Source organism: Orussus abietinus, unplaced genomic scaffold (genome assembly GCF_000612105.2).
Source record: "Orussus abietinus isolate OABI.00-Male unplaced genomic scaffold, Oabi_2.0 scaffold258, whole genome shotgun sequence".
Classification (NCBI taxonomy): Eukaryota; Metazoa; Arthropoda; class Insecta; order Hymenoptera; family Orussidae; genus Orussus; species Orussus abietinus.
Window position 1 is genome coordinate 47,931 of NW_019394414.1, and position 24,848 is coordinate 72,778.

The window sequence follows — 24,848 nt, forward strand, 5'->3', positions numbered from 1 at the left end:
ACTTTCCAAGCAAAAACTACTGAAAAACCTACAGTAGTTAGTAGATGAGTAGTTTGTACATAATTATTCTTTACCCTGTAGTGTCTTCTTTGAAATGGGTTTTTGTTTTTTAATTAAAAAGTTTGTCGTTTTCAATTTTCAGTTGTTACTCCTTTCATTAAGGTTCTAAAATTTGAGTTATATAAAACAAACGAGGTAAATTATGAAAGAATGACCCTTTTATATCACCTTCAGCGATAGGATGAATGGTAAAAATCATGCGAAGATCCGCATTTCTTGTTGCAAAAGTTCCTTACATTGAATGAATATTAATTTGGTGCATTTTTTCTCATCATTTTTTTTTTTGTAGTTTCTTCGTATTTATGTAAAATAGGGGAGTAAAAACAACATGCTACAGTATATGCTACCCTTGCGCTGGAAGAACTTCCGGAACACTTAGAAAGAGAAAGGACCTCTCTGTCTAACCTCCTCATTGTACCTCCACTTCTTCCTATGGCCTCTCCATGTCTATAAGCTCTATGCATGGTACATACCTGTTCTTTTACGTTAAGTATGTACTTCGTAGGGTATTTTATGGAAAAAAATCTCGAGTGAATGCGTTACTGCGCAGCTTTGCTTAGAAGGTAACGTCCGATTGGCTACTTGGATTTGAATACTCGCGCCACCTGTCCACGTCACCCTGCTCTATTCTTACCGCTTTACTCGTAAGAGGAACCAGGGAGGAACCTGTTTACCAACTGCTTTACCGTTTTCCTCGTAGGAACCTGTTTTACCAACTGCGCTCAAAGTCCTCGCCTAGAAGTTCGCGAATCAGCCGCGCGTTATGTGGGGGACCGAAATGTGAGAGGCGAAAAAAGGAAAGAAAAACTTCTCGCTAAAATGGTGAGACGCACGCAACAACCTCGACACTTTTAACAATTAAATGTCTAAATTAGCAGTAAATAATCGCATGTCCCGCAGCCAATATGTGAGTGGGAGTTTGCAGGCGATCGTACGAGCGAGATAAAAAGAGTGGACGAGCTCGCGGGGCAGGAGGCAAGGCACGAGGATCGAAGGTAGGAACGAGACGCTTTGTTTATGGAAATCAGCTGTACCAGCAAACACCCGTGTCATTTTGCTGCGCCGCGCAATTCTGGCCTCTCGAGACCGTCTATTCGCCCCGAGTCCGCGAACCTAGGGAGTAATGCTCGCCGAACAGGTTAACCGCCGGAGACGTCACTCGACAAGGAACGCGTTCCTGGTAAAGAGTGTCATCCCCTGCGAGGGCCGTCCAGAGTGCCTTTGTCTTTGACACACGTCTGGGGATCCTCGCACGATCGCTCCACGCGATGATAAAGACAAAAGGTACGTCAGTTGCTCTCGCGTCGGCCCCCTGTTCGACTCGACTTAGATATCGCAGCTCTACCTTCCATTTAGAGTCATCGGGGAGGTGCAAGGGGTCGTTTGATGGGTCTCGATGAGTCTCGATGAGACGAGCTATTTGTCACCGTATTCAGTGCCCTGTGCCATGCATTTTAGATGTTCGGCGTACGACCACAGACCAGTAGTTAATTACATTTAGTGACATGAAAGAATGAAACGAGATACCGTCATTACCTGTGTGGAGTTGAACCGCAGAGCTAAAACGGTAAGGCTCCGCTCGTCGAATGGGTTTTTTTTCTTAGTTTTATCGTATCACGTGCATGCCACTTGTACACCGTTCTTTTACGTGCTCGGATGTTTCATATCTTAAGCTTGAATTCGATTCGATTGCAATTTATTTGTCGTAAGAAGTGATCGTGAAATGCAAAATGGAAATAGATTGAGTGCCTTTGAATTTATCTAGGTCCGAAGCATTATTTCTCTTTAGCATCTAGTTCGATAAGATTATTCAATTTCAGTTTGTTATGCTTCCAGAAGTATGTTGAATATCTTTTACTCTTTGTTCCGTGTAACAAGGTCTGTGCATCTCTTCGTAGTGGAATATACAATTATAATTTGCCTATCGAGAATATCGTACTTTTTATATAGAGCGTGGAAGTTCACTGGATTTTATGCTTTTAATTTTACTTATTTATGTAGTATATTTGTAGTTTTTGTAAATGATATCGCTTGTAACATATGAATTATTACCACAGATGACCTCTGTGCTGGATGGCAGCTACCAACAATTGGAGCTCTACACGGAGGGCGGCGGGGGAGAAGATAGCGACGAAGATGGCGAAGAAACACCTCAGGAATCGGGGGTGATGATTCATGTAGTGCCAGAAGGGAACAAAGCACGATGGAACCATATAGAAGATTTAGACTCATTCTTCACGAGAATGTACCATTACCATCAGAAACATGGTTTTGCCTGCATGATGATACAGGAATTCCTCGAGCTCGGTCAATTTATCTTCGTGGTCACCTTCTCAACTTTTTTATTTAACTGTGTCGACTACTCAGTGCTGTTCAAGTAAGACTATCAACACTTGTCTACTTCAGGATGTAATCAAAACACTGATAATAATTCGTCTCCTTTGCAGGAACAACGTAACAAATAACACGTCGCACAAAACATCGTTAAGCGATGCCATTTTATCAGCAGGTACTTGTATAGCATCGATGAATTTGGTTACGTGGATGTGCATAACAGTGGCTGTGATATTCTGGATTTTACGTTTCGTCAAAGTCTTGTACCACCTTACCCAATTCTGGGACATTAAGTTGTTCTTTAACGTCGCCCTCAAAATTGACGACTGCGATTTGGACAATCTTACCTGGCACGAGGTCCAGAAAAAAGTGATCGAGGTTCAAAAGGAACAAGAGATGTGCATTCATAAGCGAGAGCTCACAGAGTTGGATATATACCATAGGATATTACGATTTAAAAATTATATGGTTGCCATGATTAACAAGTCGTTGATACCAGTGAGATTGAAGTTTCCCGTTATCGGTGAAATCATCTTTATGACCCGAGGCTTGAAATACAACATGGAGCTACTTCTGTTCTGTGAGACTTTTAATCCTTGCATAAGTTAAATGATCTCCGATCGTTCGCCAGAATCACTAGAAAGTATATCCTTTTATCCACAGGGGGTCCATGGTCGCCTTTCGAAAACAATTGGCATCTCAAAGAGGACTACAAGAAATTAAATAAAAGGCAAGAACTAGCCCGAGTGTTATCCAAGCACATATTGTGGGTGGGAATCGCAAACTTTGTACTCTGCCCTTTGATCTTGCTGTGGCAGATTTTGTACTCGTTCTTTCACTACGGCGAGGTGAGTGCAACTTGTTCTTAATCAGTTAACCGCGTTTGAGGAATATACACGTCAAACCAAAACTGCATTTTGTTAAATTCTGCAGTTAAGGTGAAGTGATATCCCCTTCAAATTAGTCGATTCGAATACAACACTTTTTTTAAGGGTATTAAACCAATCTGCCCGAAATTTTTACACTTCACTCCTGATCATCTAATTGTCCTGACACATTCAAAATTTGGATTTTTGGACAAAATTGTTTAACTTAGCCCAGACCAGGACCAAAATGGCGTCAAGCTCTCATATTTCGATCAATATACAGTTATCGAAAGCTCTGATATGTGAGATGAAAGGGTCAGGACAATTTTACAACAATTTAGAACACTTTGGTAATCGATAAACTCGCCTTTGAACGGGCTAAAGGCAAAAAAAGTGTTGCATGTGCTTCTATGCTAAAACGATGGTAATACGAGGCCTCGGAGTGAAAATTTAATTGACCTGGAAATCACAGATGGCGCAGGGGGTCCCTTTGCAGTCAATTAGGGCCCCAGAAAGCATGAATCCAGAGGATTTCTGGAGTTTTACTTCGATTTCTTGATATTTATCGTACGAAAACGACAGGTGGAGTATGCCATTTGCTACAATACCCAATATAATTTGATACAGCTGTCAATATAAAAACGAACGTCGACAACGTAGGTATTTAGAAAAATCTTCTTGATCGACGTCGATCAAGTTCCTCGATGTGTTTCACTTCACCTTAACTGGTTAACTCTTTCCATATGGCCATACTTTTCGCTGTGCGGGTACGCGAATCGCGTATACAGCGCTTTAGTACGGGCCGACAAAAGATTACCGTAATCAAAAAGTGAAAAGTAAAAAAATTCAACTAAAGTTATGAATCAATGCGAAATTTTAACAGCGAGCATACAACGATACGTGACTATAGTCACCCATAGAACAGCTGTATAATGATGGGTGACTATAGTCAACCATAGGACAGCGATCGTGCGATGATGAGTGACTATAATCACCCGTAGGACGGAAAGTGCTGAGGGCCCAGTAAAGTCAGGTTAGCCATATTGAATTTTGATGTCAGAGATTAAGAAATCGCATAAAAATCCCAATCGGTATTCTACGAAGCGAATTACATTTTCCACTGAAGAGTACGATACGAAGACCCTAGGTGTTAACGAAAAGTGTCAACCGATCAGTTTATTGCAGATTGTGCACTGCAAAATGAGATGATCTCCGAAAATGGACCCGTTAACGAGGTTTGGATTCTAAGGCGATAATTCGACAGTGGACACAATGTCAACGCAAACACGGGCCGGCTGACGTATTTTATGCATCCACTGATTATTACGGTCATATTTCGACGAAAATGTGAAAAATGTAGCCGAATGATGGTTGGGAATTTCACGGGATTTTCTCGCGTTTGACGTCAAAATTCAATACTCCGACCTGGCTTTATTGGATCTTCACCCGAGAGGTCGGTTGTATAGGTAAATGATACCGTTTCATTTTCTCAGATAATAAAGAGAGAACCTGGCACCTTGGGTACTCGAATGTGGTCTCTTTACGGTCGCCTGTACCTCCGACACTTTAACGAACTCGATCACGAATTGAACGCTAGACTTAATCGCGCCTATCAACCTGCATCGAAATACATGAGTATATTCACGTCCCCCGTCGTAACCGTAATCGCCAAGAATGTAGCCTTCGTGGCAGGCAGCATCCTGGCGGTGCTGCTGATTCTGACAGTCTACGATGAAGATGTGTTGACAGTGGAACACGTGTTGACTTTGATGACTATTCTCGGTGCTTTGGTGGCAGGAGCTAGGGCATTCATACCGGATGAAAATTTGGTTTGGTGCCCCGAGACGCTGTTGACGGCCGTCCTTGCTCATACGCACTACAGGCCCGATAGCTGGCGAGGTCACGCCCACACACAATCCACCAGAGCCCAGGTAGCTCAATTGTTCCAGTACAGGGCAGTCCACCTCCTAGAGGAACTGGTGTCGCCCCTGTTGACTCCGTATATTCTCTGCTTTCGCATGAGGCAAAGGTCCTTAGACATTGTTGACTTTTACCGCAACTTCACCATTGAAGTCACGGGTGTTGGAGATGTGTGTAGTTTTGCTCAAATGGACGTGCGCAAGCATGGTAATCCCATGTGGCAAACTGTCGCTCAGAGTCCAGTTGACGATCGGTCAGCTGGGTTCGATAACTACTATGGGATCGATCAAGAGAAACTCCACGTGCCCATGTCGAATCAGTACACGCAGGCTGAGGATGGGAAGACGGAACTCTCCTTGATACACTTTACCTTGACTAATCCGGAGTGGAAACCCCCGAGTCACGCGGAGGATTTCGTCACTGCGTTGAGAGAAAGGGCCAAGAAGGAGGTTAATGCAGTTCCCTGTGATATTAATCCCCTGTTCACAAGCCTAAATAGTTTATCCGGTTTAGGACCTGGGGTAAGTCTTGCACCTGTATCTTCTATTTTTACCGATCTTTTGTAAATGTTACAGAGTTTAAGAGGATATGAAAGGCGCTAAGAAATTTAACCGACGTCGATAATGTAAAATTCATCTAAACCCTTTTTGGTGGGAATGCCGTTTTGAATAATCAAGCGGTAACATAAGCTGGCGCGTCCCGTTACCGACATTTATATTTATGTTGGTTTTTTACAGTTTACGTTGAGAATTATACTAACTGAAGGGTTCTATATGTTATTTCGGTAAAGTAATGATAAAAAGATCGACGTAAAACTGCCGAGATCCCATGAATTCATGACTGTTTATATTTTGACGGACCAACGTCGCCATCTGTGACATTTAGCTGCAACTAAATTTTTGCTCTACAAACACGCGTTAGCCGCAGAACAAGCCAGCATTCTCTTACAATCGTTGGTGAAAGTGTTTGCCACATTTTTCCCACCTGACTCTGTAATATTCCATTTATACAGTATTCCAAGTTGTTCGAGCTAGGTCTGGAAACTGTTTATTTCCGATTCTAAGCCTCCAAGAAGCGTAAAACATCGAAAACGAATCGGTACACCCAATTCGGAGAATACTTTCTCCAACGATTTGACTTCTCAGATATATATATATATATACCTGAGAGTATATATATATAGGCTGACTCTTTCATATCCTCTTAATTCTGTCTAAAAGCCTTCATTATAAATGACTTGAACAAGCTTTTAGCTTTCGTCATCGAGGGTTAAGAAAAAGAAGACCGTGTACATCTAAAATTGGAAGAGTTTCGATATTATATCTGGGAGAACTTTGGAATACTCTTTGCATAACCGCAGCGTCGATATAGTATTCATAACTTTGTATTAAACCAAAATTGGAATATTAATACCGAGTTAAGAGGGTTCGGCAACTAATTTATTATCCAGTGAACTTAATTTACTTAAACACCTTAGTCATTCGCTATTTTTTTGTTAAGCGATATGTCGGTGTTTTGGATATTGCCGAAAATGTTAATTTATAAAAATACCATGAAATTAGCTTTTCTCCTTAACCCCTTGCCTTACGATTGAAATTCCAATAGTGCGTGCCATAAACAAGAAAAATGTCGGTCATACATTGGGCCATTTCACGGTTTGGCTGAACGTTCAAAGTCTCACACGTCTCTCATACGTTTTATTTACGTTTAGCCCGATTGATATACCACGTCTCTCACATGTTTTGTTCACGTTTGGCTCGATTGATATACCACGTCTTTCACACGATATTGTAAATGGGGTTGAGTGAATCTCTGTAATTGACCCATCATATTTTTGAAACTTTAGTAAGATCGTTTTTAAGGTAGTTTGTAATGGACGAGTTAAGTGGATATTCATATTTGTTTTTGCGTTTCAGTACAACGATTTAGTGTCTAGCATAATTCGCAGTACGCAAGTACATCATGTGAGCGTGCCGAGCATGAGCCACGTTTTCAATAATGAGCCAGGAACTTCTAATACTGATGTTACCCCCGAGCAAATCTCCAGTACAAGATCCGATAGTCTTTCTCGAACTGTTCGACGCGGCATGAGAAAAGCCGAAGGAACTTTGTTCAATGACAAGGGCCTGCTGTACGGGCTGCAACAGGGAATGTCTAATCAATCCCTTGGTGCTTCGGTCTTTGGGTCTGGACACGAATTGTCAAGCGATCTGACCGTTCCCATAGAATTTACTGCTGCCGATATGTCCTTATCTACATTGTACCTGCACGAGCTTCATCATAGACAAGTAAGGCTATTCATTTACATTTCCTGAATGAATGCATGAAAAAACATTGAGGGGGTTCATAAGTGACAGTTTATTAATTGTTATGTAGCTTTTTCTACGACTTTAAGGTGAAGTGAAACAGGTTGAGAAATTTGATCGACCAGTTTCTGGTAAAAAAGATTCTTTTAAATACCTACGTTGCCGAAATTCATATTTATATCGGCAGCCGTGTCGAATTATATCGGGTATTGTACTATATGTCGTCACCAAAATGGCGTCAAGCTCTCATATTTTCGATCAATATACAGTTATCGAAAGCTCTGATATGTGAAACGAAAGGGTCAGGACAATTTTACAACAATTTAGAACACTTTTGTAATCGATAAACTCGCAATTGAACGGGATAAAGGTAAAAAAGTGTTGTATGCGCTTCTATGCTAAAACGATGGGAATACGAGGTCTCGGAGTGAAAATGTAATTGACCTGGAACTCACAGATGGCGCAGGGTGTCCCTCTGCAGTCAATTAGGGCCCCAGAAAGCATGAATCCAGAGGATTTCTGGAGTTTTACTTCGATTTCTTGATATTTATTGTACGAAAACGACAGGTGGAGTGTGCCATTTGGTACAATATGCAATATACTTCGACACAGCTGTCAATATAAAAACGAACGTCGGCAACGTAGGCATTTAGAAAAATCTCCTTTATCGACGTCGCTCAAGTTCCTCGACGTGTTTCACTTCACCTTAATGTCTAAGGAGATAAGGATGATTTTTGCTACATGGATGTGTAATAAATGAGTAATCGAACCATTAATCCTAATTCCAGGTAAAAAGACGTGGCTATCAAGAGATGGCCACAAGAAGTATATGGCAGCGAAGTCCCGTCGAAGAATTAGCTACTCTTCCCGAAGTCAGACAGGAGAGGGCTCCTTTATTATTGCATCAAGACTCGTCGATCAGAACCACCAGGGAATCCTAGCACTACGTTTAGACGTTCATCTAGCTAACGGTTAGCTTATTTGCGTAATGATGATCTTTTTAAAATAAACATATTTTTATCTACTTTTACGAGGATGACTTTCTGACTCATTTAACACGACTCTCGAGGCTTGACGGGAGCTAGGTGAAACGCTGTTCTTTCATGCTGGAAGGTACTTCAGATCGCTTTCAGTCGTGTTTTGTAAATTAACACTAATGATGCCTATGCTCCATAACTAGGGCCTACCTGCAGGGTCCGTTCGTTTCTCTTGAACAGGAAAGAAAGAAAAAATCTATACTAAGGACTTGCGTTCCGAAGGGGAATCCCCCTTCGACTGTTCACTACACAAAATATTTTTAACCGATCCAGACGTTAACGCGAGCCGCATAAGTTAACCCTCTCAGTCCTGACGTCATTTAAACATTCACGGAGCACTCGAACCTGCCGATGGACATTCTTGGTTTCCAAATGTGAAAATGTCCATCGCAAAAACCGACGGCAACGGATGATGTGGCTAAAAAATATTAAAATCGTACAAATTCGTACTCTCTACGGGAAATTAACAGTGTACCGTTGGAGATAATATATTCTTAGGTTTTTTTTAGTGGTTGTCTTACGTTTCAAATTTGTAAGGGTCGATGGATGTGTACGAGTTGTATGCAAAAATGATTCCAAGCTCGGAGCGATCGAAGACTCGACGTCAAATTGATTTCGAAATTGTCGTTTGGTCTGGGACTCACAGGGTTAAACGAGCACTGTAAATTCGGCAGGCTAATTGTAATAATAAAAATTGTCGAGATGTTATTGTTTCTCTACCGGCGGATGCGACAAGACAAAGATTGTATCAACCTCAACGGCTGTCCACGCGAGCTCGGCGCTTCTTAATGTTTAAAACTACTTTTCAATGCCACAATTCTCTAGTCATACAAAATTGAAGCTATGCCTTAGGATACATAACGACGTCTTGCTTAAGTAAACTAATTATTTATTCTCACGGCTGTGCAGCGTGATAGGTAAACGTTGCATACGAAGTGTAATCTTCTCGACTGTTTTACCGGGCCAGAAGTACCGATATAACAAGAGTCTCGTTGTTATGACGTGGCTCGTCCTGAGATTTTTTTATCGAGGGATTTATAGTTTTTATTTAACTCCTTAGTTGTGTGCAATCTTGGAAGTTCCGATCGTTACAAGTGTCGGAGCGAATTGTTACTTTATTAGGAGAAGGACACTCACCGATTTAACCATCTTCGAATTGACATCTAGTAATTATTTGTAACCGCGAGGCTTATCGCTAGACAAATCTTGTATCAATGTGATCCACGGATGAACTAATCTTACACTTAAGAGTTACGTGTACCTTTAAGGTTATAGGATGAATAAATTCGTTTTGTAATAGTCACTGCCAATTATTGCCCTCTCGCGCCGCAAGTAATTAGATCTAAGGATTAGATTTACAGTTTTAAGGTGAAGTGAAACCCCCTGCAAATCAGTCGATTCGAATACAACACTTTTTTTTAAGGGTATTAGAACAAACTGTTCGAAACTTTGACACATCGCTCCTGATTATCTAAGAATTGTCCTGACACTTTCAAAATTTGGATTTTTGGACAAAATTTTTTAACTCAACCAAGATCAGAACCAAAATGGCGTCGAGCTCTCATATTTCGATCAATATACAATTATCGATGGCTCTGATATGAGAAACGAAAAGGTCGGGACAATTTTACGACAATTTAGAACACTCTAGTAATCGATAAACTCGCATTTGAACGAGATAAAGGTAAAAAAAAAGTGTTGTATGCGCTTCTATGCTAAAACGATGGGAATACGAGGTCTCGGAGGGAAAATTAAATTGACCTGGAAATCACAGATGGCGCAGGGGGTCCCTCTGCAGTCAATTAGGGCCCCAGAAAGCATGAATCTGGGGTTGGGCATGATTTCTGGAGTTTTACTTCGATTTCTTGATATTTATTGTACGAAAACGACAGATGGGGTATGCCATTTGGTACAATATCCAATATAACTCGACACAGCTGTCAATATAAAAAAACGAACGTCGGCAACGCAGGCATTTAGAAAAATGTTCTTTATCGATGTCGATCAAGTTCCTCGACGTGTTTCACTTCACCTTAATATAGATCTAAAGGTAGGACGTAACTTCATAAGAATATTTGCGAAGAATATATATTTCCGGTTAACTAAATTTATATGAAGAAACTGGAATGTTAGAAGGTTAGGAGAATTTCAAGTAATTGTTAATGGTTAAGTAATGACCGTAATGTTCTCGCTTCGTTTACTTAATTTGTACTTTGTTTAATATACGTACAGTTTTATTTCGCGTTATGTTTTCTTATGGAATAGTTATCGTCGGCGATGTTATTTGATATTTCGGAGCAAAATGAAGTGCCATCTTCGGAAATTTGTTGATAACAGTGACATATATGTTCACGGAATCCAGAGAAATTTGATTTAAAGAAGGAGACAAAGTACAGGCAACTATGCGAGCGTCTGTTGTCACCGATAACTGGCTTTTGTTTCGAAATATGGAAAAAATTCCTGCAAATACGGCGGCCGGAGATGTGACGAAATACAATTTGCGTTGCATTAGAAATGTCAGCGAGAAGATGACAAAGAAGGATTTCATCTACGACATGCGTAGGCCGATGCAATGTCAAAGAAAGGTACAAGAACTTCCGATAACGTTCGTGCAACATTTCTTTCTTCTCTTTGAAATTACTTGGATCTTTCTTGCTTAGTTTCCTTTCTTCATGAAATTCTTTGAACCTTTCAAGCTACAGGTAGTCTCTTTTTTTGTTTTTGTTTAAGAGCCTGCGGAACAAGATACGCTACTCAATAGTGAAATTAGAGATGAATGCGACAGGTAGTCGGTACTATATTATACTCATTTAATCTAATGAAGAAAAAAAGAAAAAAAAAGATGCGGAGAAGGAATTGTCTTGGGTGATCCCTTATCAATATAGTCGCGAAAAGAGATCGATGATATGAAATGTAATTGTTGGTCGTGTTTCCTTGACGCTGATTGGTTGTATTGTTACTTAGTAGCCATTATATTCAAAGAAGTTAACAATTCGCCACGTATCGTACCCGATAGAAAGTTATTTCTTTGAAAGGTTTTGTTAATGATATCTTGCGACGAGAGCTATGGTCGCTTATCTGCATACTCTATTTGCAATTTATTGTTTCTCATAAAGATAGCAGAATTTAATAATGAATGTGTATACTTGTAATTTCGAGATTTATATCAGTTAATGTTAATTATTTGTACTCCGAGTCTTAAACTCGATTCTACCAATTTCGGTTTGTTAACTGAGGTTGTTAGGTAATCCTCGGTTACAATGAGTTGTGCGTTTACTTTGATATACGTTTAGATAATCGTTTACTTTAACACACGTTTAGATAATCGTTTAATTTAACACACGTTTAGATAATTGTTTAAATTCACACGTTTAGATAACCGTTTAATTTAACACACGTTTAGATAATCGTTTAATTCAACATACGTTTACATAATCGTTTAATTTCATACGTTTAGATAATCGTTTAATTTCACAGATAATCGTTTAATTTAACACGCGTTTAGATAATCGTTTAATTTAACACACGTTTAGATAATCGTTTAATTTCACACGTTTAGATAATCGTTTAATTTCACACGTTTAGATAATCGTTTAATCTCACACGTTTAGTTAATCGTTTAATTTCACACGTTTAGATAATCGTTTATAATTCCACACGTTTAGATAATCGTTTATAATTCCACACGTTTAGATAATCGTTTAATTTAACACACGTTTAGATAATCGTTTGATTTAACACACGTTTAGATAATCGTTTAATTTCACACGTTTAGATAATCGTTTAATTTAACACACGTTTAGATAATCGATTATAATTCCACACGTTTAGATAATCGTTTAATTTAACACACGTTTAGATAATCGTTTGATTTAACACACGTTTAGATAATATGGAAACTTGTCAACGCCCTGCTCATGTTGGAATAATTCAGCAGTGCTGAGTTGTTTATAATGCAACTGAATTGTGCTGTTAAAAATTGTCAACGTGTATGACGCATATAATGCGAAAGATAATTGCAACTGAATCACGGGGACTAATCGCGGGGATTTTTTACTGCGGCCTCAATTGTATGACTAAATAGCTGCGTACAGTTATGGGGAATTATATACAATGTACTGTATGCAATAGTTGCGCGACTGAATTGTGCTGCTAAAACTCGTCTGAATTCTGTCCAACGTTATCGGCATTTCGACTGATAAAAGCTTCGAGGGCAAAGAGTAGAAACGTAGAATTGAGAAACTTGCAATTTCAAATTTGGCGCCAGTGGCGATAGCAGGAAGAGCTTTATATTATGCCAAAATGTGGTATGAAAAGCGAGGTCTCCACTGCAAAATGTGATACAAAGGTGTACGTTGAATTTCTTTATAACTGACCACTATTATGGACTTTAAATATTTAAAAGGCGTGTAATTGTTAAACGTACACATATGTTCACCTCAGCTCTAATTTTACGCGGACGTTGTTTGAAAAATGGAAAAGCAAATATCATTTTAATCGCCATCCTTGGAAAAAATCTTTCCATTTGATTTTAAAATAGAAAAAGATATTAAATATCCCTATGAAGAGAATAATGAAAGCGGAGACATTATATAGGATTTATACAAACTCTGGGATTCGGAAAGCTTGAAAATTGCACTTGGTTTTTCTGCCGATCAGCTGGAATCGATGATTAATTTCGGGATCGATTTGTACGATATTTGTTAAATATATAAAAAATATAAGACACATATTTTGTTTGTGCTATTAGGGCCTCTATTAAAACCATCCTTAACAAACATGAAACGATGCAAAAAAAAAACTAGGCTGCGTTCTGCCAAACGAATTTTCATACCCTCCAAATCTCTCATTAATGTGTGACGTATCGTTATTTGGAAAACATTGTATTGGCTTAAAGTCTCCCGACACTATAAATTTCAATTTCAAGCCAATATCAAGAATAATCCCGCAATACTGAACGCGGCCTCTTTTAAATTCTTTTCAACATCTTTTGAATTCAATCAGGATTGGTAAAATTGGGATTGCGAGAACCTCGAAAATGTATTCATTTAAAAATGGCCCATATCATTCGAAAGTCAGATTTTTCTCAGGAGCCGTTCTCAGAAATTGTAATCGCGACTTCGGCACCGCCAGCGGCCGCAGGGGGAACTACCGATAGATAAGCCGATAAAGAGCAGCCATTGCGCAATCAGGCTTACAAGAAACTGAAAATCAGAGGAATTTAATTCCGAATAGGAAATACCGTTTAAACGTATGTCCGATTACCAGAGAACGAATCAATTGCTCGAGATGCGACTCTATTGAGGCATCGTTTTTCCCCATTTTTTAGAATTAAACGCGAGCTGCGCGTCTGGATACTTTCGGACCCACACACCGCGGTTTCGGCTGTTTTACTCCGAGGTTGGGCATAAAGGTAACTCTTCGCTTTTCAGTTCGTCGAGCGAAGACGGCCCATCGTGCTGCCGATCCAGCTTCGCCGGAAACAGAGTACGAATTCGAAGATGCCACAGTATACTGTCATTTCGACTAAGGGGGAACATGGCGGCAGTGGAGACGCGATTTTGGTAAAATTTCTACGATAATTCAAGATTTGACAAAATTAGTTTGAACGGGTTTGAAAATTCGGTTCCTCGTTTCGACTAAGGGCAGTGGAGACACGATTTTGATAACATTTGTACAATTCACGATTTTCCAAAATTAGTATATATGGGTTTGAAATTTCGATTCCTCATTTCGATTAAGGGCAGTGGAGGCACGATTTGGGTAAAGTTTGTATGACGATTCACGATTTTCCAAAATTAATTTATGCGGGTTTGAAATTTAGGTTCCTCATTTCGACTAAGGGTAGTGGAGACACGATTTTGGTACATTTTCTACGACAATTCAAGATTTGCCAAAATTAGTTTATATGGGTTTAAAATTTCGGTTCCTCGTTTCGACTAATGGCAGTGGAGACACGATTTTTATAACATTTTTACGATAATTCACGATTTGACAAAATTAGTTAATATGGGTTTGAAATTTCGGTTCCTCATTTCGACCAAGGGCAGTTGAGGCACGATTTGGGTAAAATTTGTATGACAATTCACGATTTTCCAAAATTAATTTATACGGGTTTGAAATGTAGGTTCCTCGTATCAACAAAGGGCAGTGGAGACACGATTTTGATAAAATGTTTACAATTCACGATTTCCCAAAATTAGTATATATGGGTTTGAAATTTCGGTTCCTCATTTCGACCAAGGGCAGTTTAGGCACGATTTGAGTAAAATTTTTATGACAATTCACGATTTTCTAAAATTAATTTATACGGGTTTGAAATGTAGGTTCCTCGTATCAACAAAGGGCAGTGGAGACACGATTTTGATACAATTTTTACGACAATTAAAGATTTGCCAAAATTAGTTTATATGGGTTTAAAATTTCGGTCCCTCATTTCGACTAAAGGCAATGGAGACACGATTTGGGTAAAATTTTTATGACAATTTACGATTTGTCAAACTTAGTTTATACGTGTTTGAAATTTCGGTTCGCCTTCGAGCCCATCGGAAATTAAGACATTATGTCTGTAAATTATGTGGTCTGTAAATAGGCTCCATGATGCGTTGTTTTTTTCCTGCGAAGTATCGGGCTACCCAGTTAAGACATTTTATCGCGAATGAAAATAGATTTCTTATTTATTTATATTGTATCTTTTAACGTTATCACTGTTTTGTGGTATTTATTACAGTATTATAAACCTGTCGACGTTCTAGTAGTATTTATAATTTGTATATGAAAACAAAATATGAGCCGTTATTTTTGAAAGTGATATAAGTTCATTTTTTCATGTATCGAGATATTTAAGGGTTTGCGTTTTAATTAATTAAAAAATATTGGCAAACGTCAATCAATTCGGATGATGTTCTTAACACTACAAACCTGTTAAATTTTATTATGCAATAATAATTATTCAAATTGGTAAACAAAATAAACGATTTTTTAGCACCAAATGGACTTATTACACTTTCAAAAAAAAATATTTTTGCGATAACATTTTATAGCTAAAATTCTTTTGATTACTTTATCAAGAAATCGTACTCCATTGAATGTATGATTATAAATATAAAAAAGGGATATCTATATCTTACTAAAATTACCATTAACTAATTTTTTTCCAAAAGTGCACTTATACCACTTTCAAAAAAAATATTTTTGTGATAACATTTTATAGCTAAAATTCTTTTGATTACTTTATCAAGATATCGTGCTCCATTGAATGTATGATTATAAATATAAAAAGAGGATATCTATAACTTACTAAGATCACCATTAACTCATTTTTTTTCGAACGGCTCATATGTACAACATGGGTTTATTTCTACGAATCCATCAATTATGGCCAACTTCGAGATCAATTTAACCGGGAATAGATAATTTTGAATTGTCGGGGAACTACTTTGACGATATCGCTCTCCGGGTTCGTGCTGATATCAAAAGGTCGGTTAAATATATTCCGGAGACAATGTCGTTTTTTATCATTATTTATTCGTGATTTTTGATGGATCATAAAATGCTGGTTAGAGAATTTAAATAGAGCAATCGGTTTCTCGTTGCTACTTTATTATCGATTTCAATAGAGAATAATAATTCGTCGCGAAATTTGATATTCATTTGAAATTGTACAATATTGAAATAGTAATTACTTATAGTATAAATGTATGTCAATTATTTCGCGAAGTATCCGAGAAGATTTTGGATACATTTGTCAACGAGCAGTATTGTAAAATTACATATCATTTTTATTCTATATTGTGGCAGTTATCAAGAGATTATACTCGACTTTATGTGAATCTAGGAACTTCTCGCGAATGACGACTGATAACAGTGTATAAATTTACAAGGCATACGGCTGGGACACAAAAATTACATTCTTTATTATCTGACGAGTTATTATCTAACGGGACGTTGATTAGAGCGAAGGTGTTTGTTTTGTCTAGTGACAAAAATAGATAACAGCTGCCATATGCGGAGTAATAGAGATTTTTTCATCAGCTACCTTTTAGTATGATTTTAGACAATCAGTTCGTGTAATTAAAAAACTGGAACTTTTAATGTCATCGATATTTATTCAGGAATTAAGTCTTCGTAATCATTTAAAGAAAGCAAACATTGTTGACCGCGATAAACGAGGTATAAACATGAATAGATCATTAAACAGATGATTTGACATATGAAATCAATAGGAAGTAAATAAAAAATGGAAAACCCAACGCCCGACTTTCAGTAATGTTTTAAGGTGAAATGAAACAAGTCGAGGGACTTGATCGACGTCGATAGAGAAGACTTTTCTAAATACCTACGTTGCCGACGTTCGTTTTTATATTGACAGTTGTGTCGAATTATATTGGGTATTGTACCAAATCCATCCTTCACCTGTCGTTTTCGTACATTAATTATAAAGAAATCGAAGTAAAATTCCAGAAATCCTCTGGATTCATGCTTTCTGGGGCCCTAATTGACTGTAGAGGACCCCCTGCGCCATCTATGATTTCCAGGTCAATTAAATTTTCTCTCCGAGACCTCGTATTACCATCGTTTTAGCATAGAGGCGCATACAACACTTTTTTTGCCTTCATCCCGTTCAAATGCGAGTTTATCGATTACCAGAGTGTTCTAAATTGTCGTAAAATTGTCCTAACCCTTTTGTTTCTCATATCAGAGCCTTCGATAATTGTATATTGATCGAAATATGAGAGCTTTACGCCATTTTGGTTCTGGTCTGGGCTGAGTTAAACAATTTTTTTTTTTAAATCCAAATTTTGAATGTGTCAAGACAATTCTTAGATGATCAGGAGTGATGTGTCAAAGTTTCGGACAGTTTGGTCTAATACCTTTAAAAAAAAGTGTTGTATTCGAATCGACTGATTTGAAGGGGGTTTCACTTCACCTTAAGGGAAAATCATAACGTGAAGAAGATTAATAAAAAGAGGAAAAAATAATACGTGATCGATATTAGGTAGACATTTAGAGACTATGACTTGTTTATATAATATTCACCCTATACGTAATCAAAATAATTATTTAATGTACATAATGATTTTTAATGATACAAAGTTTCTCCTTGAATATCCACAGATTCCTGAGAAACGAGTCCTAGGATACGAATGCAATTTTTGCCAGGAGCCAATTGCCACATTGTTGTCCCTGTCTACGCATGTGAAATTCCACTGCCAGAAATATTGTAAAATATGTTACTGGGTCTTAGCAGAAAATGAAAGTATGGAGCAACATGTAGCAAGCTCACATCGGATTCTACCAGGTATAAGTCTGAACATGTGAGCCTGATGTCTACTAATTAGATAGAAACAGATTTCTTTTGAAGGAAACGTTTTCCAGACACTCCTGAAAGATTTATTTCCTTCGATAATGGACAAACACTCAATTTATTGTCTCATGAAAGTCCACGGACGATCCATGTAAATACTTAAGTAGCAATCGCATCATTTAAGTCTCGATGTTTAATATTATTGAAACGCTTTTTATAAATCTCCTATAACTTATAAACCTAACAGCGTACAAAAGGTACTTCAATGTTCGGTTTCGCCAGATTTATATTTATACAAAGAGAACCGATATATTTTTAATACGATACGCTGTGTACGACTATACAAAAGTATGCACGTAGTAAAGTAAAAAATTAAAACGGACGTAGGTCTTATTACTACGCTTGTTTAACATAATATCCTGTATCCCTAGAAAATAAATATATGGAAAGCAATCGTTCAATTAGTTTCATTGTTTGCGCTTATTTCTTTAATATTAGTGGAACCTCATTCGGGTAATAAACAATTTCAATTAGAACGTTCCTTTCCTTACATTTGTAATATTATAAGATTACATAAGTACGAAGTTTGTATCTATCGTCAAAGGCATTTGGTATTGATACGAACAACTGACGGACACGTTGATATGTTCATATCTCATAACATATCAGTGCACAGGAGGACTGTTATCAGCACGGCGTCGATTTTGTCCTGAGCGAAAAAATCACTCCAAAGGAAAAAAGAAATTTTTGTATCAAATTTAACATTATTGGCTACTACCAACAAAATAAGGTCGAATGAAATTAAAGGAAATCGCAAATGATACTCAATTTTCTTATGTTCAGCTTCACCAAGCCTGTTTGACTCATTATTGTTGCATTTTTTATGCATAAGCATGTTTAAATGAAAAGTTGATTGACTTCGAAGAGGAAAAAACTTTGAAAGAATGAATAATATTCTTGTAACAAACCAGGATTTAATGGAATTAATAGTATGTCTGATGCTTTTCTTAAACTTCTAATGGTTACCGATGAACTCGTTCTTGCAGCAACTTCGAACAATATTTATTTGCCAGCAATAATTTCTTTTATTTCAACTACCAAGTTGTTTGAGTTCAATACAACATCTATGCAGTGTGTGATGTTACTTTCATTAAGGTGATACGAAAGGGTCATTCTATGTATATAAAATGTAAAAATATTTATAAAACTTTTCTCCAAACTGGGTTCACCGAATCATTTGAAACTCCAGCACGTGATTATGGAGGTGCTAAGAAGGAAAGCGATGCTGATGAAATTTCATTTAAGAAGAAATTGTTTATTCATCCCAAACTAGAACGAAGGAGACATATTTTTTAATGATAAATTAAATTTCATGAGCACCACGTTCTTCGTTAGGGCCTCAATAGTCAGGTGCTCAAGTTCCAAATAATTCAGTGCAGCTTGTTTGGAGAAAAGTTTTATAAATATTTTGATGTTTTATATTTACACAATGACCCTTTTATATCATCTTAACCCTTTGCACTCCGAATTATTGAGATGTCCAGTGCTGATGTCGAGTCACACTCGACAAAGGAGTGCAAAGAGTTAAGGTGATATGAAAGTGTGATATATACATATCAAACAGTCAAAATATTTATAAAACTTTTCTCCAAACTGGGTGCACCGAATTATCTAAAACTTTAACACGTGATTATGGGGGCTCTAAGGAAGAACGCACTGGCCACGAAATTTCACTTTCAAAAAAAAAATGTCTGTTTTCGATTCTTGTCCGAGATAAGTACAACATTCTTTTCGAAAAAAGAAATTTCATGAACAGCGCGTTATTCCTTAGGGTCTCCATAATCCGGTGTTAAAGTTTCAGTTAATTCGGTGCACCCAGTTTGGAGAAAAGTTTTATAAATATTTTGACTTTTTTTTATGTATATATCACACTTTCATATCACCTTAATACCTTCAATATCTGAGACCAAGTTTGTACGTGAAATTATTTCTGCAAAATCATGTTTGCTTGACATTAACTAGCCATCATTTGGGTTGCAACCCTGATGATTGCTACAAAATCAATGTTGCTGTAGCCAAGAATTTTCTTTAGCAAGAAACAATTAGATTGCCGCAAGTAATTAACTTCACCTAAAAAGTAAATTTTTTCGCTCAGGGTATAGAACCAGAGAAGAGTTGGGAGATTGCACGCGGGCACCTTATACCCCCCAGTGACGGCTAAACTCAGGGATCCTCCTCATCCCTGCTTCTTCCTCATCTCTGTGATAACAACCATCCTTCAACAACTTTTAACATCTCTTACCAGCAAGTTCAGCAAACTCTGCGGTGATGAACTACCCATGACGACTTGAAAAAAAGAAATGGATCTTGTTAAGACGTCCACCTAAATCTGCAAAGGGGCACAAAAGAACAGACAAAACAGAACATTGCAAAAAATCCAGGAATTCTGAGATTAGACAGCGAATAAGTTACTAGAAGTCAAGAATATTAATGGTACATCGATCTGGTTAAATTCACCGAATTGATATTTTTCATATCACTAAGTACGCAAAAATATATTTAAATGTAGACTCGACAAAATGTAATCAAAATGATTGTTCGCCGTCTTTTCCCGGTCAATCCTGACAAAATGACATAGAAAAAAAATAGGAGAGACAACGTGGCCAAAAAATGGATGGCTGTCCGTTCGAAAGAACGAAAGGCCATCGTAGTTGCCCTCTTCTTAAGGGGCCGCTTCGGCATATAGCCTCTTCGACTCTTGCAGTCTCTTCGGGCAGAGCCCCCTACGTCTCGAACGCTTGGCAATCCCCTGATTTTTCGGATTAAAAAAAAAAAATCACTCCGCAAGCAGATCCAAAAGCTAGCAAAACGACGACCTGCGATCCGAGGATGCGCAGTCCGTACGTATTGCACATTTATCCGGATTGCCAAGCGCGGTCTAATTAATTTCAATCCTGAAAGAAGATTTCCATAATCGCGGGCGTTGGGGAGTACTTTGGGGACTTTGCGAAAAGAATTTTATATCCGAAATTGGTCTCAGCGTATTCGAAATATTAGTGAGAAATATATCACAAGAATTTCTTTATTTCTGGAAAGTAATTCTTACCCTCGGCGTAGAACCCCGGACGCAAGACGGACATCCTCCGCACTCCCGGGAGCGCGAACGATGAAAAAGTATCCCAGGTTCAGGATCTCCTCCCAACCCCCCGGGAAGAGATCCTGCCCTGGCCCTGCCTGCTTACATCTAGACATTCACTCCAAACAACTATCCTACCTCCCTAGCTACATCTAAAAGAGCAATCACATTCGTTCCAACACACTCACTCCACGGTTCTCTCGCATTCCACCCGGGGGCAAATAGCCTATTCCTAGAGAGCACATCCCGGGATGTCTCCGACCCCCGAGTTCAATTTTTGTTCACATACACATTATCGATTGCCATCACCGGTTGAATTTAAATAAATTATAGAAATACCCGCACTCAGAACTCGGATGGCAATCGAAGGATTTTGCAAAATATTTATTTACCGCGTCTCCTGGCCCCGACCCGTTCGAGTCGCTCCTGGAGGAGTCGAAGGGCGAGGGCCAGCAAAGGCCGCGGCCACAGAAAAAGGCACTTACCGTTGACGAAGCTGAAAAAATCCTAAGCTGATTAATTTTGACATAGCTAAAACGAGCTAATGACTATACTTGACCTCGATACTTCAAAATTTCAAGAATAGAGACAGGCCAAGCCCAGCTCGCACTACGGCCCCAGGGTAGTGGAAGGCTTGACCGAAAAATGCTGAAATTCCTGAAGCCGTTCCCCTCGTCCAGGCGGCGACTCTAAGACGCAAACACATCGAAGTGCCACCTCGACTCGGGTGCGGCTCCTCGCGAAACCCTTCTCCCGCATCGTTTTGGAATTAAGCGATGAAACACCGCGAAACCGATGGCCCCGAAGTCGGAGGGTCGTCCGACTTCCCGGCGCTCGACGAAAGATCACGAATCGAGATCTACCGCGGACCCGGGAGAAGTCTAACCCTGCTCTAAATTCATAGACAAAAAATCAAAGCAAATTCGCGCGGCCACTCGCGAGTCGGCGAGAGTTCCTCCCGTCGACTCGCGGTCCCTCGAATATACCGGGAAACATACAATCGGCCTTCGTGCCGGTACGAACCTTTTGTCCTGCGACATGAGAAGGCCGAAGGAACGAAATTTCAAAACTCACCGACGGGACGTTTCGTCTTGTTCGCGCGGTACTCCCCCAGGAGATCCCTTCCGAAGAAGACCTGGGGTTTCTGGCCTCTGCTCCATCTGCCTCCGCCCCGAAGATGGCTTTGGCTGCATTTCGTCTCCGCTTCCGCTATCTCTGCCTTCGCTGCTTCCGCTTCCTCTTCCTTCTGGTGCCGTTGGATGCAGACGATTGGACGATATTTTATCCTTGGCACTCGCGACCCGTAATCACTGCGACGCCCTGACCGTTTTCACTTCGCGTCCCCTGCGCGGCCACACGGAAACTGCGCGTGCCCTCCTCCGTTATGTACGGAGTCGACCCTGAACCTCTTCGCGAATAAGAATACCGTCGGTCAATGAAATATATTACGCGCCGCGTTGGTTTAAACTCGGAACGTAGCAAGTAATACGACCATCACGTCCTTCATCATTTTCTAAACGACTCACGACGTCTTAGCACGGCAGCTTCTCCGGGACAACTGCCGGTCCGCCGGGCAGGCCTTGACGCGTGGTCGCGACACGGCTCTCGGATTGGGCGAAGCCGTTCTTTGTCGTGCCGGACCCGCTCGGCGGTCCAACATTGGACGGCTTCGACCAATCCGAGAGCCGGGTCGCGACCACGCGTCACGGCATGCCCGGCGGACCGGCAGTTGCCCCGGAGAAGCGGCCGTGCTAAGACGCCATGAGTCGTTTAGAAAATGATGAAGGATGTGATGGTCGTATTACTTGCTACGTTCCGAGTTTAAACCAACGCGGCGCGTAATATATTTCATTGACCGACGGTATTCTTATTCGCGAAGAGATTCAGGGTCGACTCCGTACATAACGGAGGAGGGCACGCGCAGTTTCCGTGTGGCCGCGCAGGAGACGCGAAGTGAAAACGGTCAGGGCGTCGCAGTGATTACGGGTCGCGAGTGCCAAGGATAAAATATCGTCCAATCGTCTGCATCCAACGGCACCAGAAGGAAGAGGAAGCGGAAGCAGCGAAGGCAGAGATAGCGGAAGCGGAGACGAAATGCAGCCAAAGCCATCTTCGGGGCGGAGGCAGATGGAGCAGAGGCCAGAAACCCCAGGTCTTCTTCGGAAGGGATCTCCTGGGGGAGTACCGCACGAACAAGACGAAACGTCCCGTCGGTGAGTTTTGAAATTTCGTTCCTTCGGCCTTCTCATGTCGCAGGACAAAAGGTTCGTACCGGCACGAAGGCCGATTGTATGTTTCCCGGTATATTCGAGGGACCGCGAGTCGACGGGAGGAACTCTCGCCGACTCGCGAGTGGCCGCGCGAATTTGCTTTGATTTTTTGTCTATGAATTTAGAGCAGGGTTAGACTTCTCCCGGGTCCGCGGTAGATCTCGATTCGCGATCTTTCGTCGAGCGCCGGGAAGTCGGACGACCCTCCGACTTCGGGGCCATCGGTTTCGCGGAGTTTCATCGCTTAATTCCAAAACGATGCGGGAGAAGGGTTTCGCGAGGAGCCGCACCCGAGTCGAGGTGGCACTTCGATGTGCTTGCGTCTTAGAGTCGCCGCCTGGACGAGGGGAACGGCTTCAGGAATTTCAGCATTTTTCGGTCAAGCCTTCCACTACCCTGGGGCCGTAGTGCGAGCTGGGCTTGGCCTGTCTCTATTCTTGAAATTTTGAAGTATCGAGGTCAAGTAGAGTCATTAGCTCGTTTTAGCTATGTCAAAATTAATCAGCTTAGGATTTTTTCAGCTTCGTCAACGGTAAGTGCCTTTTTCTGTGGCCGCGGCCTTTGCTGGCCCTCGCCCGTCGACTCCTCCAGGAGCGACTCGAACGGGTCGGGGCCAGGAGACGCGGTAAATAAATATTTTGCAAAATCCTTCGATTGCCATCCGTGTTCCGATTGCGGGTATTTCTATAATTTATTTAAATTCAACCGGTGATGGCAATCGATAATGTGTATGTGAACAAAAATTGAACTCGGGGGTCGGAGACATCCCGGGATGTGCTCTCTAGGAATAGGCTATTTGCCCCCGGGTGGAATGCGAGAGAACCGTGGAGTGAGTGTGTTGGAACGAATGTGATTGCTCTTTTAGATGTAGCTAGGGAGGTAGGATAGTTGTTTGGAGTGAATGTCTAGATGTAAGCAGGCAGGGCCAGGGCAGGATCTCTTCCCGGGGGGTTGGGAGGAGATCCTGAACCTGGGATACTTTTTCATCGTTCGCGCTCCCGGGAGTGCGGAGGATGTCCGTCTTGCGTCCGGGGTTCTACGCCGAGGGTAAGAATTACTTTCCAGAAATAAAGAAATTCTTGTGATATATTTCTCACTAATATTTCGAATACGCCGAGACTAATTTCGGATATAAAATTCTTTTCGCAAAGTCGCTTCCGCTTGATATTATCTGGTCATTGTTTGGATCGCAACCGTGATTCTTACAAAATCAATTTCATTGGAACCATGAAATTTCTTGTTCAAGAAACGTCTGAATTGTCGCGAGTAATTCATTTCACTCTGAAAAGTAAATTATTCGCTCAGGGTACTTTCCCGACGCCCGCGATTATGAAAATCTTCTTTCAGGATTGAAATTAATTAGACTGCGCTTGGGAATCCGGATAAATGTGCAATACGTACGGACTGCGCATTCTCGAATCGCAGATTGTCGTTTTGCTAGCTTTTGGATCTGCTCGCGGAGTGATTCTTTTTTTTTCTTTTTTAATCCGAAAAAGCAGGGGATTGCCAAGCGTTCGAGACGTAGGGGGCTCTGCCCGAAGAGACTGCAAGAGTCGAAGAGGCTATATGCCGAAGCGGCCCCTTAAGAAGAGGGCAACTACGATGGCCTTTC

General features: G+C 40.2%; 2 protein-coding genes across 8 annotated transcripts; both read left to right on the forward strand.

Annotated features, from left to right (window-relative positions):
• The first annotated feature begins 827 nt into the window (after window positions 1–827).
• On the forward strand, window positions 828–9,822 carry LOC105702695 (autophagy-related protein 9A). Of its 7 annotated transcripts, none has more exons than XM_023432238.1 (8): window positions 828–882; window positions 961–1,627; window positions 2,118–2,437; window positions 2,508–2,974; window positions 3,058–3,242; window positions 4,754–5,701; window positions 7,097–7,468; window positions 8,275–8,427. In XM_023432238.1, the coding sequence occupies exons 2-8, from the start codon at window positions 1,574–1,576 to the stop codon at window positions 8,425–8,427; spliced, it is 2,499 nt and encodes an 832-aa protein (XP_023288006.1). In that variant the 5' UTR covers window positions 828–882; window positions 961–1,573. The 7 variants fall into 7 exon arrangements, with proteins under 7 accessions (XP_023288006.1, XP_023288005.1, XP_012285871.1 ...); XM_023432237.1 differs by having other exon boundaries at window positions 835–1,344; window positions 1,417–1,627; XM_012430448.1 differs by having other exon boundaries at window positions 835–1,344; window positions 1,519–1,627.
• A 686-nt stretch (window positions 9,823–10,508) lies between these two features.
• Window positions 10,509–18,451, forward strand: LOC105702694. Its single transcript, XM_023432240.1, has 3 exons — window positions 10,509–11,108; window positions 13,956–14,087; window positions 17,641–18,451. The coding sequence occupies exons 1-3, from the start codon at window positions 10,926–10,928 to the stop codon at window positions 17,842–17,844; spliced, it is 519 nt and encodes a 172-aa protein (XP_023288008.1). The 5' UTR covers window positions 10,509–10,925; the 3' UTR covers window positions 17,845–18,451.
• Window positions 18,452–24,848: the final 6,397 nt, after the last annotated feature.